Source organism: Sminthopsis crassicaudata, chromosome 5 (assembly GCF_048593235.1).
Source record: "Sminthopsis crassicaudata isolate SCR6 chromosome 5, ASM4859323v1, whole genome shotgun sequence".
Lineage (NCBI taxonomy): Eukaryota > Metazoa > Chordata > Mammalia > Dasyuromorphia > Dasyuridae > Sminthopsis > Sminthopsis crassicaudata.
Window position 1 is genome coordinate 19,670,143 of NC_133621.1, and position 17,299 is coordinate 19,687,441.

General features: G+C 45.8%; 1 protein-coding gene across 1 annotated transcript in view; it reads left to right on the forward strand.

The window, feature by feature from the left end:
- Nucleotides 1–11,027: 11,027 nt before the first annotated feature.
- OSBPL10 (oxysterol binding protein like 10) overlaps nucleotides 11,028–17,299 on the forward strand; it is a 187,829-nt gene continuing 181,557 nt past the window's right edge. The window contains 1 exon segment of the mRNA XM_074267278.1: nucleotides 11,028–11,346. Coding sequence (XP_074123379.1) covers nucleotides 11,072–11,346 — 275 coding nt within the window. The 5' untranslated portion in view covers nucleotides 11,028–11,071.

Here is a 17,299-nt window from a genome sequence, read left to right on the forward strand (position 1 = left end):
TTTATAACTACTATATACATAATTATATTTACTAAAATAGATGTCACAAAATATGAGTATTATAATTATTACGATATAATTATATTTACAAAATAATATGAAACACATATATGTGAGTATTTATCATATATAAAATTCACAATATATGTAAGCTTATGTATATACTTATATACACAAATATATGCATATATGCAGGTTTGCTAGTAAATGTTTAATAACTAGCTCTCCAGGGAAGGGAAGCTATACATATCAGAGAGTTTAAAATTTCATCTGCATTATTCATATTTTCCCATAAATTTCTTTATTCTAGACAATCAATAAAATAATAAATCATTTCCTGATTTACAGAGTTTAACAAGTTAGAGGTGTAAATATTCATAATGAAAATTTAACAATCAACTCTTATGTGCTGGTAGTATATCCGTGTGTGTGTATATATTCTTATATTTGTGAGTATATAAACATTTGTGTGTGTGTGTATAGTTGTATATACATACACATCTGAATCTCTATAACTTTAGCACTCACAGATGTCTAGATGTCTACATGTCTAGACACTCACAGATGTGTCAGCTAGACCTGACTCAGGGTGGCTCCAGAACTGCTGCCCTGTCCACCCTACCTGCCTTCTGGCTTTCTTCAGTTTCCTCATTTGTGATATAATAGGATTGGACTAGATATTGGCAATAAACATTTATTAAGCACCTACTGTATACCAGCCCCTAGGCTAAGCAACAGGGATACTAGGGCCAAAAAACAAGTCCTTGCCCTGGAGAATCCTGTTCTCTAAAGTCCTTTTCGGTTCTAGCTTTATGCTAGGATGACACCAAGTAATTTTTCTTCTCTGTCTCAGAGGAGTCCTCTTTCCGTGTTCCTTGAATATACAAGGATAAGATAAAATATATCTTTGGATAGAAAATATTGGGAATAAACTTTTTTATACTAATGTGTGAATAGTCACTAATGCTCCTTGGCACCTTATGCCTTCGAAAGCACTGTGGAATGGGAGCTTAGAGAGGCAGATTGGAGGAGGAGGAAGATCTTTCTACTTCACTGAAGTGTCATCTCCCCTCTTCACACTCTCCTCCCCCCCCACCCCAGGCTGCCACTTAGTCTGCTGATGAGTACAGCTAGCCCAGAACCAGGGCTATTTTTAGCCTGAATGGCGCCCAGTAGCCGAATGCTGACCCAGCCTGTCTGATTTATAAGCCTTGTGTTCTCTGAAGCTTCCTTATCAGCAGGTGGGAATTCCTGCCTGATTGCATCAAGATCTGGGTGAGTCATGTGTTCACCCTCTTAAGGTAGCAAAGATCTTCAGGTTTGGGAGGTGAGTTTCCAGGATTTTGTCCTACCAGGGCTCTCTGAGCATAGGCTTTCATCAAATAGATGAAAGAAAATGAGATGTTACCTAAGTGTTGCTGACACTCAGGTTCCTGGGCTCACATATTATGAGCATCTTAAATCTGGTGTCCTCCTTAGACAGATGAGGAAACTGAGACCCAGAGAAATTAAGTGACTTGCCTATTAGTAGAATTGAGATTCAACCCCAGAGCTGGGTCTAGACCACAGGAAAAATGACATTAAATTCTTCAACCTGTATCCCAGAGAGAAATGAGGAATTGTTATTCAATTGTGTCTGTACCCAACTTTTTATGCCCCTTTGGGGGGTTTTCTGGGCAGAGATACTGAACTGGTTCCCCATTTCCTTCTCTAGCTCATTTTACAGATGAGGAAACTGAGGCAAACAAAGTTAAGTGACTTGCCCAGATTCACGCAGCTAGTAAATTTCTGAGGCTGGATTTGATCTCATGAAGATGAGTCTTCATTACTGTTGACCCAGGGCTCCAAATACTGCATTACCTAGTAGCCTCTGGGGAGAATACCTGATTCTAATAAAGAATATCTTTGTCTTCTAGGAGGACAAATTGGAAAAAGATCCTGGACAGAAAATGGTCCCTCTTTGGAAAGAAAGGACCATTGGAAGCCATCTTATCCAACCCCCTCAATCCCCTCATTTTTACAGATTTGAAAATTGAGGTTGAGAGCAATTAGATCACTTTCCTGGGTCTCAAAAACAGTAAAGAACACAACCAGGTGTTAAACTCCATCTTCTTGATTTCAGATCCTGGCCATTAGGCCTCCCTGCCTCTTTTCATCATGTCCTCCTTCCCCCAATCTTTGAAAAGTAGCTTCCTCTGTATGACTTTGAGAGCTGATTCAATTTCACACATCCCTACTATGGGCCAAGCATTGAGTTTTGGCTGTAACACAGTGCATCATATCACCAAAAAAAAAAAAAAAAAAAGACAAGTTGTGGAGAGTGAGATCTTATGGCATTAAATTTATGGTATTAAATACCTTATCAATTTATATTAATTCTTAAACAATATTTAACAGTGTCTCCCTAGAAACTGGATTGGGGGAAAAGTCTTTAATCAACTATTTCTGATAAGGCTCTTATATCTAAGATACATAGGGAATTAATACAGATATTCAGTGTGTCCCAAAAGTTGTAGTGCCATTTAAAGCTTTAAATTTGGTGTTTGGGACAGCCGAGATAAGACCAAGAGCGCTTGGTAAATAAGTGTTTTAAAATTATAAATAAACGGTTTTCAAAACAATGGCAAATATTTAGAACCACTTGAAAGATTGTATTAAATTACAAGTAATAAGAGACATACAAAACTGAGATTTTATCTCACACTTGTAAAAATCATAAATGATAGAAATAATTCACGATGGGCCGGCAGGCTGACATAGTCTTGATGGAGCTGTGAATTAATTCAAACATTGTAGAAAGCTGTTCACAATCATGATAAAAACAGAAGGGTTGGAATGGAGGGGGGGCTACCAAAATGCCTCCCCCTTTTGATTCAGAGATCCCATTCAGGCATAGATCCCAGGGAGATCAGAGACTGAAGCCTAAAGTATTCATTGCTGCACTTTTTATGGCAGTGATTGTTGTCTGATGACAAACCATGCTATAAAAGGGGAGAGTTTCTATCCACCAAAGCTGAATGAGGTCAGGAAAGGCAACAATTGGTTGGCATCTATAGGTTACAAAGATTGGGTCCCATGAATATGATGGAAATACTGCTGTCATAAGGAACAATGAATAGGAAAGATGCAGAGAAGCCAGGTGCTGGAACTCTATCTTCCCAGAAATCAGCAGGAGTCAGGATCACTAAATGTCTTTATTCTAGATCTTTACCGTCCCCTCCAACGCCAGGTCACGAGTGTGAGTGAGCGTGAGTTCCACCACCCAAGTTTCTCCTACTCCTCCCACACAACTCACTTCCCCCTCTTTGTCCCACCAATCAAGTCAGCACAGAACAGCTGGGGAGGGTCAGCCTTCAAACAAGTTAATAGGAAACCGTCCAATTGGCAATTAGTCTCACGTGCTTCATTATCCAAGTGCATTGCTCAGTTCTAGCCCTTTACAGCCAGGGAAGACTTATAAGAATGGATGCAAAGTGCATTAAGAAGAACCAATTATACAAGATATAAAACAACTACAACAATGTAAATGGAAGGAAGAACATAACGAAACTGATCACTGACGGAAAAAAGAGTTCTTTATGATATTGCTCTCCATGTTGTACTTTGGGTGGCTCCTATTTCCTGTTTCCCAAATCTTGACTTTTTGTGTTTTTTAACTTCTCAGGATTGTTGTGAGGAAAACACCTTCTAAATTGTGTCATAAGCAACTTTTATTTCAACATTTGAAAGATTCACATTAGAAATTACTTTATAAAGTTAGAAAAAAACAATAAGATTCATTTTATAGGAACAAAAGGTCAAGAAAATCAAGGGAATAAATGAAAAAAAAATCAACCTTTTGATGATAAGATTCTCTGATCTCAGCTGTGCTGGTCCTTGGATGACAAGACATATATTTCATCATAGGTTGGTATTCAAAGTTTCTCCAATTAGGCTACAAATTGTGCTCCTCTAATATAGCTTTTGAGTACCCAGAATTACCTCTGTGCCGTGATGAGAAACTGAAGGCATAGTAACTCTGAATTTGTACCTATATGTTGGGATTACTAGGTGAGAACTGAGGTTGTCTGGATGGTGACAAGGTGAGAATTCAGGTTTTCTGGACAATTACAAGGTGAGAACTCAGGTTGACTTGATAGAGGGGGCAAGCTCATTGGCTAGGGTGGTTCTTCCCAGAAGCCCTTGCATTATCCCACGCCCATTCTCTGGGAGGATAAAAAGAGACAGCACTGGGCGCAGAGAGCAGATCGGCCTGGAGAAGGATAAGAGCTGGAGGAGATTCAGAGCCAGGATTCAAGAGAAAGACTCTGCATTGCATCAGGCTTGATGGGGCTCTCTGCAGGAAGGGAAGTCACTTCTAAGGACAAGAGTTAACAGCAACTGCCTGGAGACAATGGTTCACTACAGGAAGAAGAATCTGTCTGAAAGATTTGAGTAGACACAGCAGATCTCTTCCCAGAGAGCGATCCGGCAGCTTCTGGAGACAACAGCAAGCTACACCTATACTTGATTATTTTTATAATCAAGTTTATATATATATATATATATATATATATATATATATATATACACACACTTTCCTTTCCATATGTCACCCTTCCACTACATTAAATGAACACAACCTACTTCCTGTCTGATTTATAGAAAGACAATGAATTCTCCTTCATTCTTTCTTGCTTAAATATGCTGCCAGTCAAAAGTTTGCTAAGTATAGGGAATTGTCCATACCCTTAAGGAGCTCACATTCTAATGGGAAAAACAATGTTTAGACAAGACATTTATAAGCATGTTGTTATTGTTGTTTAGCCTTTTTTAAAATCGTTTTTTAAAAATAAAGCCTTTTATTTTCAAAACACAAGCAGTCTCCAACATTCACCCTTGAAAAACCTTGTGTTCCATTTTTTTTTCTTCCCTTCCTTACACCTTCTCTCCTAGACGGTAAGTAATCCAATATGGGTTGAATATGCCTGGCTTTGTTTTTGAAGAGAACCAATAACATGAGAAGATAATCTCACTGGGAAGAGTCAAGAAAGGTTCCTTGTGGAAGATGGGAATTTAAGCTGAGACTTGAAGGAGCCAGGGAAACTGGGAGAGAGGAAGGAGGGATGTTATAATACTCTCTAATGAGGGTAGCTCCAGGTAAAGATGTGATATGGGGCAAAGAAACTATAATTAACTTTGTTTTCGAAATGAAAGGGGAATCTGGTGCTCATAAGAACCTACTCCAGGAGCAATTTGGAACTATGCCCAAAAAGTTATCAAACTGTGCATAACCTTTGATCCAGCAGTGCTACTCCTGGGCTTATATCCCAAGGAAATACTAAAGAGGGGAAAGGGACCTGCATGTGCCAAAATGTTTGTGGCAGCTCTTTTCGTAGTGGCTAGAAACTGGAAGATGAATGGATGTCCATCAGTTGGAGAATGGTTGGGTAAATTATGGTATATGAAGGTTATGGAATATTATTGCTCGGTAAGAAATGACCAGCAGGAGGAATACAGAGAGGTTTGGAGATGCTGAGTGAAATGAGCAGAACCAGGAGATCACTATACACTTCAACAACAATACTGTATGAGGATGTATTCTAATGGAATTAGAATTATATTTTCAACATAAAGAAGATCCAACCCACTTCCAGTGGATCAATGATGGACAGAAACAGCTACACCCAGAGAAGGAACACTGGGAAGTGAATGTAAATTTTTAGCACTACTGTCTATCTACCCAGGTTACTTATACCTTCGGAATCTAATACTTATCGTGCAACAAGAAAATTGGATTTACACACATATATTGTATCTAGGTTATACTGTAACACATTTAATATGTATGGGATTGCCTGTTATCTAGGGGAGGGAGTAGAGGGAGGGAGGGGAAAATAGGGGAAAATGAATACAAGGGATAATGTTATAAAAAAAATACTCATGCATATGTACTGTCAAAAATTATATAATTATAAAATTAATAAAAAAAGAAAATTCCCAGCATATCAAGCTGAATTTGATAATAAAAAGGAGAAAAAGGCAAAAAAAAAAACAAAAAAAAAACCAAAAAAACCTACTCCAGGAAGGTAGCGATGAGTCCTGGAGATATTGTACAACACGTGGAGACTTCCTGTAACTGGTTCTGGTTGGCTAACTATGTGCTGAATGGGAGGCCCTTCACTGACTGAAAGACCTGGGTCACAAAGGCCTGGGTTAGCCCAACCCTGCCAGCTTCTTTCTCTTGGTTTGACTTTTTTTGCTCATGTCTGGTGGGTGAAGATGTTCTGATAGTGGGTTCTTCCCATCGAGCTGATATATGATCTCATGAGGTCAGGAAAGTAAACTTGGATTTGACAGTCAGCTCAGCACTGATGCCCTAAGTAGCAAATAAATTACTTTTGGGAGCCATCATAGCAGAATGCAGACAATGACTCATCTAGCATTGCTTCTGAATTTGAATGTGTATTTGAAATGTGAACCATAATGCTTTGCAGAAACTAAGTTTGAACCCACTCTCCCCAGTGACCAAGAGGATGTGGGGGGAGAATGTGCTTCCGGTGAAAATGTTTGTACTTTGGTCAAAGCTATATTTTTTAAGTAAATGCCCCTTTGTAAAATTTAATTGCTGTTAAGTAGTTGGAACTCGAGATAGTGGCCACTGGTAACTAATTGTGTGGGGGAACACAAGCAGTGGAGACTCAAGCTGATGTTAAGAAAGGGATGCTCCCAAACCTTTCCGAGTTCCCTAGAGCTCGGAGGAGTAAAATAACAGAATGTACTTCATCCACATTTGTTCCCCTTAAGTTTCTTGAAAATTTTTTTACTTAATATTGTAATAAAAAGAAGCATATATATGTTTATATACGTAAACATACAGAATATATATATTTGCTAATATAATAAATACAATATCTAGTATATTAAATATTTTATAATACATATAAATATCTACAAAATTATATGTATCACTAATAGTACATGCTATATTTAATAAGCATTCCGTGGTATTTTTAAATTTAAATTTAAAACATTTTTGGTTTGATCCCTTTAGTAAATTTCTGGTGAGAAGGTGGAGATTAACAAGGGTATAAAACTCTTGATTGGGAATAGCTCATCATGGAGAAGCAGGCTTAAGGACACGGCTGCTTTCCACTGGGGATATCTTTTAGGTTAGTTGTTGTCCTTCCTTCTTGAAAAGGCCCCAAATAACATTATCATATTGGGGGTTAAGGTACGGGGTGTCTGGCTCAGATCAACATGAGTTTGGAAGGCTCTTTCACAGTTCAGGCACCAATAATCTTATGGGTTAGTGAGGAGGTGAGAGTTCAGAACAGCAGGTCAAGTACAGTCTGATAGATGGGAATAAAAGTCAATTGGTGGAGCAAGGAGTTAAGAGAGCAATGAACACCTGCACTCTGATAAATAGCTGCAAGTCAGCAGGATCTGAGCTAAGAAAAAGCTTTGCACGTGAGAGAAAAATTGAGTAAGTACAGTTTGAAAATAGTTAGGTTTACTGATAAGGGTAATTAACTTAGATATTTTGAAACTCACTACAACATTATGTGGGTTTATAAATAAACACAGACCTATGTATATGCATGTACATATATATATATATATATATATTATTTAGAGGAAGAAATTAGGAGCTGTTAATTGAATAGATATTGTTTTTATTATTTATATGATTAAAAAAAACCCAATGAGAACAAGTCTGCCTGCATCACTTCCCCACTCAATAAACTTCAATGGCTCTTAATCACTTTCAGGATCAAATATAAAATCTTAGGTTTGTGGTTCAAATCCCTTCTTAACCTGTTCCCCCTGCTCCCACTCTTCCAGTTTTATTGCAACTTACACCCCTCTCCCATGATCCCATAATCACTGACCTCTTTACTGAACCTCACATAAGACACCCTTGCTTTAGGAAGATTGGTTTGGTAGCTGAGTGGAAGGTGGAGAGCAGCGGGGAGACACCTGTGGCAGGCAGACCTCCCCTCCCAAGACATAGGGCACCCCAGCAGCTTTTGCAGAATTCAGGGGTGAGATGATAAGGGTCTGAACCAGGGAGAAAAGGAGGCATGTTCAAGGAATATCACAGTGGTAGAACCAGAAGCCTTGGAAACAAATTGGATGGAGAGTGAGCAGGTGAGGATGACTCCCAAGGGGTATTGGATAATAATAGAAAAGTTAGAAATTGAGAATCATCCCCACTGAGAGAATAATTGAATCCAAGGGAGCCAATAAGATCATCAAGTGAAGGAGCATAAAAGGGAGTAGTATAGAAACAGCTAGAGTGCTGGGCTTGGACTCAGGAAGGTCTTGAGTTCAAATTCACCTTCAGATGCCAACAAGATGTTTGTGGTTCACTTGTGGTGTTCTCCTTGTGATCCCACTTGGGTCTTTTGGGCAGAGATACTAGTTTGCCATTTCCTTCTCCTGCTCATTTGACAGATGAGCAAACTAAAGCAAACAGATTAATGACTTGCTCCAATTTACAGGGCTGGTGGGTGTCTGGGGCCTTGGGGACTCTAGGTCTGACGTTCCCTGTTTGCCTGGGAAACTAGGTGGGTTGAGTGCTTAGTCAGGAAAGCCTGAGTTTGCCTTAATCCCCTGGAGATGGAAATGGCAAACCACCCCAATATCTTTGCCAGGAAAACCTCAAACAGAATGACTGAACAAGAATGGTAAAGAAAGAGAAGAGCCCAGGACCAAGCCTGGGAGGGGGGGGGGGCTCTTTTTAGGAAACTTGAGCTGATTTAAGATTCCAACCCCCACTGGGCACAGGTCATTCAATAAGCATTTAATAATCACCTTTTAAAATATCTGGCACAGTGCTAAGCGTTTGGGATACCAAGGAAGCAAAAGGCAATTCTTCCCTGGCTCAAGGAGCTCACCTGCTAATGTGGGGATGGGAAAAATGGAGTTTTATTTGGCCGGGGAACCTGAAAATGAAGGAGAAATCTCACAACATCCCCAACAAGAGGGCCTTGGTTCCCAGACCCCTGCTGAAGGGGGACCTCCCCAGGGAGGCCCATTTTCCTTCTCGCTTAACTCAAAGCTTTTCTTTATTTTTTTTTCCCATGACACTTTTAAGTTTATTCTCCTTTATCAACATTTTCTACATCACTTTTTAAGCGTAGACAATAAACAACACAATAAATCAAATTCTGATTTATACCTTTGAATAAACAACACAATAAATCAAGTTGATTGGTATCTTTGAACGTTTTCTGATTTCTTTTTTTTTTTTAATTAATAGCTTTTTATTGTCAATATACATGTTTCGAAGCTTTTACTTTTTTTTTTTTAAACAAGGCTAAACTGGCCTCTTCAGCACCTCCACTTTCTGCCCTAAGAGTTGGGGTAGGGGAGAAAGCTGACCACAAGCCAAGCCCTCTTTCCACGACAGCCTTTCTGCCTACTCAAAGACTTTCAGGGCACTCTTTCTCTAGTGAACAAGGTCTCCACTCTGTTCTGCCGTAGAAACACTAGTTGACTGGTTCCTCATAGTCACGGTTTCCGGTACTTGAAGCACCCTGGAATTCTGTGGCTCCAGACCACGGGTTCTAGGTGCCCTTCTCATTGGATCCCAGGCTTTTAGAGACCTGTAGCCTCTTCCCTCTGTGGCTCCTTTCCAGTCGCAAGGTTCAAGGCCCATGTCGAGGCTAAATTTCTTCCCAAATGCAACGCCAATGTAAAGAAAAGACAACAACTAAAAGATGATTTTTTTATTTAATAAAATTTTCTGGGGAAACGGTTCTTAGGATTGATTTTTGCGACAAGTTCTGGAATTTCGGTTTGCAGCCTCGTCTAATCATCAGCTGAGATGTATATGGCTCTTGAAAGCCACCTAGACACCAAGTGGCCCCGAAAGCACCCAATGGGGTGAGTTATCCCCTCTTCACAGATGGAACCCATGCTCGGAGACCTTAATGAGTTTCACGGCACTTCTGCCAGGGTGTATCGGGCCTGGCTTGCCTCCGACCCCAGTCTGCCCCCGGGGCTCGGGCCTTACTCTCCCTCGTTCTCCCCACCCCCTTCTCCGCCCCAAACTGCCCCCGGGAGAGTTAGTCCTCTTCGCGGCTTTTCAATTAGAGTTTCCCGGGCCAATATATCTCTAAAAAAGACGTAGCGGAAAAGGGGTGGGGGCGGGGGGTTGGCCCCCCGATGATCTGAATCTCTTTACAGTGGGTGTTATTTTTAACGCCTGAATTATTTATGTTTCCTGGGTTTGTGGATCCCTCCGGCCAGGAATTGAGCCTTCTGCCACAGAGAAGTCTCTTATTTTTTTAAACTCCATTTTAAAACTGTGTTAACCCCCAGATTTCCTACAGAAAGCACACAAATGAGCGCAAATTGTGGGCGCCTAGGAGACGTGAAACCGTCCAGACCCAAGTTGGCCGGGGGCGGCCAGGACCACTTTCAGGGGAGACGGGGGGGGGCCGTTCCGGAATCTCCGCCGGGTCTGGGGCGCCGGGCTCGGGGTCCGCGAAGTCCTCGCTGCGGGCACGGTTCTGCCCGTTCTCCCCCCCCAGGTGCGGGGGCAGCGGGCGCACCTCTGCCCCGAGGGAGTGCAGGTGCTTCAGCGCACGAGGAACGGGAGGGCCCGGGCACCACCTGGGAGCCTCGGGCCCGAGGAGCACGGGCGCCCGAACAGGGAGTGGGGACTGACCGCATGACGCGGGCCGGCGGGGCTGGCACCCGGGAGCCCTGGGTAGGCAACCATGCCCGAGCCAAGAGGCCGGTGGGCATTCCCTGGGCGCCCTCTGCCCCGAGCGGGGCGGGAGCAGGCCCGCGGACCCTCGCGAGCCCTCTCGCCCCCCGGGGGGAAGGGAGGGGAGGGTCCGGCTAGCCCAAGTGGAGCAGGGGGAGGGGCCGCCGGGCTCCTCCAGCCCGGTTGGCTCGCGTCCCCTGCCCTGCCCTGCCTCCTCCCCCTCCTCCCTCCCGTATGAGTCAGGCGTTTCCCCGGGATCGCGAGCGCGAGCGGCGGCAATCCGAGCCCGAGCCCGAGCCCGAGCCCGAGCGGCCCCGCGGCGGCTAGAGCAGCTTGCCCGGCCCGGCCCTGGCCCGGCCCGGCCGCCGGAACATGGACAAGGCGGCCAGCCCCGGGGCGGGCGCCGGCGAGGGGGCGGGCAGCGGCGGCAGCAGCCGCAGCAGCAGCCGCGCCACCTCGGCCGGCTCGTCGCCGTCGGGCTCGTGGGCGGCCCGCGGGGCCGGGGGCCGGCGGCTGGAAGGGGGGAGCCACAGCAGCCCGGGCTCGGTGGCCGCCAGCCCGTGCGGGGCGGGCGGCCGGAGGCGGGAGCCGGCCCTCGAGGGCGTGCTCAGCAAGTACACCAACCTCCTGCAGGGCTGGCAGAACAGGTAAGCAACGGGCCGAGGCCCGAGGCGCGTCCTGCGGCCGCCGCGTGCCGCTTCCCCTCGCCGCGGGGGGGGGGGAGGGGGCTCGAGTCCCTGCGCCCACGCCTCCGACCCAAAGTTTCGGGCGGGAGAAGACTCCGCTTGCTTCCCCTGCGGCGGACCCCGCTCGGAAAACCACTGGCATTTTGCTTAACAAAAGTGCCCCTTAAAAAAGTCCCGTTCACTCTCCCTCCCTGAAACCCGCTTCCACAAAGTCATTGCATTCGTAAAAAAAATGCAACTGTTTTAAAAAGGGAGGGGGGAGCTTTAAACCCGATCAGACGTCCATTTAGGCCCCTTGCCCTTTCACCTCCACCTCCTCCCAAACTGTGGCCAGTGGCGGGTGAGGGAGTCGCGGAAGGGTCCCAAGGCCAGGCAAGGTGCAGCCCGGCCCCTGGAACTCCAGGCGGGGACCCCGAAGCGGGCTGACCGGTGACCGATCCCCGGCTGCGAGACTACCCAGCCCTTTAAACTTGGCTTTAAAAATGCCCGAGATCCCCCGGGAATCGCTACTGCGGTTGAGGAAAACTGCTCTTCTGGAGGGCCACAGGGTGTGGTTTGCTGGTGGCGGAGATTGCCGGAGGCCTCGCAGGTCGGGAAGATCTTGGGCATCTTGGGGGGGGACACCTGGGGGGGGGAGCTGACTTCTCCTGGGCTTCGTCCGCCCGGGTCCCGCCCCAGCTCCCTCCCATCCTTGCAGCCGGCCCCTGGTTCGGCTCGGTGTCCCGGTCGGGCTCCTGGGAAGATGGGAGCCCAGGAAATTCCAGGAGGACGGATGCTGCCGGAGCAACCTTGTGGTCGCGCGCGGAGCTCCAAGTTGTACTTTCGCTTTTGAGTCCTTTTGCGCCCTCGGACTGCCAGCCCCCCTCCCAACTTTGCCTCTGCTTCTCCGCAAATAAAGAGCAGGTGGGGGGGGTACGCACGCGCTCCAGACAGCCCCGGGATCCCCGGACCGTTTGGCTTCCAGCGGGAGACTCTCCGGCTCCCGGTTAGCGCCCCGGGCCATTCGGGCCGATTCTGCTCGGATTGTGGGAGGAAGGCTCCGGGCCGGATTGCTTTCTTCCGGGGCCCGGAGCGTCGAGTTCTCGTGCACTGGAAATGGAAGGACTCTAGTCCTCCCTCGGGAAGGGAGGATTTGATAGCAATTGGAATTAAGGCACGCTTCGGCCGCGGATCCGAAATCCAGCGCGGCGTTTACGGGGTGGGGGCGGGGGTTGGGGAGGGGGGAGAAATCTTGGCTCGGGCAGATGTGCACAGGTGGGATCCCAGGCGCCTTCGGGAGGCCTTTTTGAGCCCAGAAACGTTGCCTAGCTGTGGCTAATGCCTTCCTGTATATTCTCCCCCATGTTCTGGCCTGGACCTTGCCGGGGTGGGGGCCCAGAGCGCCCCGGGAAGATGGGTGGCCTGGCCCGGGGCTTCCAGCGGGGACATGGGAGGAGTTGGCTGGGGAAGCCGGGCTCTCCCTCAGAATTCTTCCGAAACTAAGTAGCAGCGTTTGGCCCAATGGGGCCCTCGGGTGTTGGGGCAAGAACCTCACTCACAACCCAAGGGTCACGTCATCTGTCAGAAAGTAAGCTCTCTGCTTATAGTCGGTGCTTATTGGCACCAGCACATAGTAGGCTCTTACTGAGAAAACCACGTTATTTGAAATAGCCCCATCCCCTCATTTTTCACGTGGAGAAATTCGGTGTTGAGAGGTCAAGCTCACACAGCAGATAGTAAGAGGCAGAGCTCCAGGCCCTGCAGATCTGGGCTTCTCCAGAGGTGCCCTCAGCACATGGGGCAGGAGACTCCAAGATGACCTTGGAATGTGTTGGAGATGGAGACAGTGTGGCCCAGTGGGAAGGGTCCAAGCACAAATAATACTAGATGGCCTGCATTTGTCAGCACCTACTGGCTGAGCTAAAGCCTTATAATTACTCTCTCCGTTGATCCTCTCTGTAACCCTGGGAGGGACTTGAGCAGGATGAAGATCCCTCAGGACCAGTTAACCGATAGTCCCTTGCCAGGATTACACAGCCCGGGGCTCAGGCTGTATTTGACTTTCTGACTAAAGGCTCCTGTGCCCCAAATCTTGCTCTGCTGCTTACACCTGAGTGAGCATCCTGGTCCTCACTTGTAGTGGGGGGCAGGGAGCACCCCAGCTATGCGGAGGTCTCTTCCAGCTCCACAGAGAGACTCTTGTTACAAAGGTTATAACCTCCGGTGAGGGAGCTATTTGTCATTCATCCGTGTGTTCCCAGCATGCACTTTGCACCTGGGACATATCTGTCGAAATGCCTCGTTAATTCTCTGTGAGTTTATTCAAATATCAAATGCAGTCGTGGCCAAGAAGACCAGTGGCTCTCCTCATGTCCATCCTCATATCCACCTGCGGGTGTTTTCCTGGATGTGTGCAACCCAAGTGGGGGCCACTGCCCTCCGTGCCCCTCAGCAAGCAGACTTTCCAGAACATCCTCCCTACCCATTGCCGCTTTTGTAGAAATCCTTGTTTGAGACTCGGCACCTTCACGTGGATTGCCTATCCGTGCCAGCTGATTAATTCTGAGAACGGAGGTTTATTTTTTCAAGCCCTGTCTCAGTCTCGGTAAAATGTGACTCCTTTTGGGGGGAATGAGGGGAAGGCAGATCGGGAGCACGTTCCTGATTGTTAATGTATTTTTGTAGAAAAACTTCCTACAGTTTGGGGCTTTATTTTAGACTGAGCACCTGTGTCCTGTACCACCTGTTTTAGGAAGTAATTAAGGAAGATTGGGATGGAGTTAATAGATGTGTCTCCCAGAATTCCCAGTCCCCTAAATGAGGTAGCATGGGACGGTGGTCTGGATACATTTCAAGATCCTACCTTGTGCTACGTGGAGTTTAAGGCTCAGAGGGAGATAGGGCAGCAAATGGCACCTGGTAGGAGAGGGCCACTATTTTAATAAGAAATAGAGGCTCATAAGTTAGAGGGTTGGTTGTAATGGGAATTCAAGTCAAAGGACCCGAGTTCAAATCCAGCTGCCACAATACTGCTTGTGTGACCTTAAGGAGACTTGAACCTCTACTTCTTCATAAATTGATAGGTTGGACTTTTTAGTGTCTGAGATCCCTTTCTGCTCCAGATCCAGGATCCTGAGGTTTTTTTTTTTTTTTTTAAAATCATTCAAAGATACTTGGTTCTGTTGGTGTCTATAGCACGCGACTCTTGGTCTGTGAATGAGTAAATATGTCTCTGGCTCAGAGATTTAGTGATAAATGGTTGCTTAGCTTAGTGTCAGAGGCACCATCTGAACCCCGATTCCTCCGTGGCACCACCTTGTCACTCTTCACCACATAGGATTTTAATTTGAAGGTAGCCCTTGGGTTCCTCCTTTGCCAGGATGCTCCAGTCTTATTTATGTCAGGATCTCAGGGACTTTTTGGGTAAGGGTTTCTTTATAAGAGGGAAGATGGCAGTTCCCTTTGAAGAAAGTTTTTATCTCTTAAAACCAGTATTACATGTTCCAGATAACAAAACAGAGAAGAAATTGGCGGCATGCACGGGGTTCTTTCTACATTTTAATTTACTTTTTTATTTTAATTAAATTTTCATTTTTTAAAAATAATAGCCTTTTATCTTCAAAATACATGTAAAGGTAGTTTTCAGCATTCACCCTTGCAAAACCTTGTGTTCCAACTTTTTCTCCCCTCCCTACCCCTCCCTCTTCCTCCAGCCAGCACAATGCTGGATTCCCTCGTCTTTCAGTGAATTAAACTTGCTTAAGCCAGAAGGAAACCCTCTTGTCTCTGAAGGGCAGCTTTAGATAGTGGAAAGAACACCAGACTTCTTGTGGAATCGTCAACCGGTGTTTATTAAACTCCTTCTGTGTACACATTCGGTTCTGTGCCGAGCACTGGGACACAAAAAAAAGATAAACCTCCCCAAACACTGGCTCTGCCCTCAAGAAGCTTCCTTTCCAATGGGAGGGATGTGTATGCACCAGGTAGCCTAGAGGGGACCTTTCTGAGACAGAATCTGGAGCCTCCTAGAGGAAGTGGGGTTTGAATAGGGGAAAAATAAGGGGCAGAGCATTGCAGGTTTTGCTTCTTTGTGTATCCCCAACACAGCGCCTGGCACACCATAGGGGCTTAATAAATGTTTATGGATATCTATGAGAAAACTGCAGAGGTACAAGGGAAGCAGCTGCTGATGAAGGTTTTTATGTGTGAAAGCAAATGTAAATTTGAGCCTGGAGTGCTGGGGAGCCCCTGAGCCTTTTTGAGGGCCGGGGAAACTCACCTTGGCAGCTGAGTGGAGGATGAATTGTCATTAGGAGAGATCTGGATTCCAATCTGGTTGCTTATACTTTCTTTCTTTCTTTTTTTTTTTTTTTCACTTGATGACTGGAGATAATGAGCCCTGTGTTGGGTTCATGATACATAATCATATGTAATTGGGCTTATTATATACAATAACTCCACTGGGTTGTTGTGTAGCTCGAATGAGGTAATGCATGCAAAGTGCTTTATGAACTTTAAATTACTGGGTAAATGTCAGGAGTTTCCCTTAGGATCTGGGATTTGAATCTTGGCTCTTTATTTCTTGGGTAATCTTGAGGAATCTCTTTGCCTTCCTAGCTCTGTTTCCAGGTGTGATGGAAGGGTTAGGCTTGGGGTTCCCCAGAATAGATATTAATAGTTTTAAGACTGGAGGGACTCCATCTGTACCATTCCCCTCATTTTGCAGATAAGGGACTGGACCCCAGAAATCACTTTGAGTGGAACTGGGATTCAGAACCTAGCTTCCCTGACTCCTTCCCAGCCTTGTGCATAAATGATGTTCAGGGCAGTGAGACGGGGTGGTGGAGGAGGAACTCGGTTCAGTGGCTCTGGACTTGCAGAAGAGTGGAGTGATTGGGCAGACCCCTGATTCCCTGGCAGACCCTGTGTAACCCCTATCACCTCCCCATCTAGCTCTCAGCCAAGGCTTTCTCTGTTATGGACCACTCCACCCCTTAGTACTTAGTTGAGCTGACACTTCCTTTGGGCACTCAGGAAACCGCTGAATTGAAGAGGAATGGGATTTTCCAGCTCCAACTTCCTGTAGCCAGAAGCTGAAGATGATTTCTGGGAAGGCAGGGTCCCACCCAACACCAGGCTCTTGGGGAGATTGATTCCCTCTCACCCATCGATGGTTGGGTTTTTCAGGTTACCTCCTCCTGCCTTCCAAAGCAGAGGGTCCTGGGTCACTTTTAATGGTTACTTTGGGCACATCCGTACCTTTCTTTGTCTTAGGCCACTGTTGGGGTGGCTGTGCTGGTTTGACCAATTTTTGGGAACATCTAAGGGAGATGGCAACAGATGGAAGTGAGAGTTCCCTTTAGGCTTGAGGCAGAGGAGAACTTCCAGGCGAATTTCCCCCTTGTCTGGTGGGAGGCAGAAGGAATTCTTGTGCCAAGCATGGATTGGAGAAGGTCTCTCCTGCTCTGAGATTCCAGGGGAGAGAAGGGAAGGCACCTTGAGGTATAAAACACCAGGAATGAGTTTGAGGTGGTTGAGTGTTTTGTTTTTTTTAAGTCTGTTGTGTTGAGGTAAAACCTTTCTAGTCTACATGACTAGCGGCCCCTGACATTAAGTATTACAGCCTGGTTGCTTTTTACTTTGATTCTCAAACATTTGAACATGCACCCACAATCCCTTCCTCCACGAGAATGATGCAGATCTGGAGGTCCCAGAGGTCCTTAACCAGTCCTGCTTCTCACTTCCCTACTTTTTCACCTTGGCCCATATATAGACTTTTTTTTTTTTTTTTAAATTGAAGCTTTTTATTTTCAGAATACATGCAAGGACGGATCTTTCACCGTTGATCTTTGTCTAACTTTGTGTTCCAATCCCTCTCCCCTTCCTCCCACTCCCTCTCCCAGCTGGCAAGCAAATGTGGCAAAATATATATATA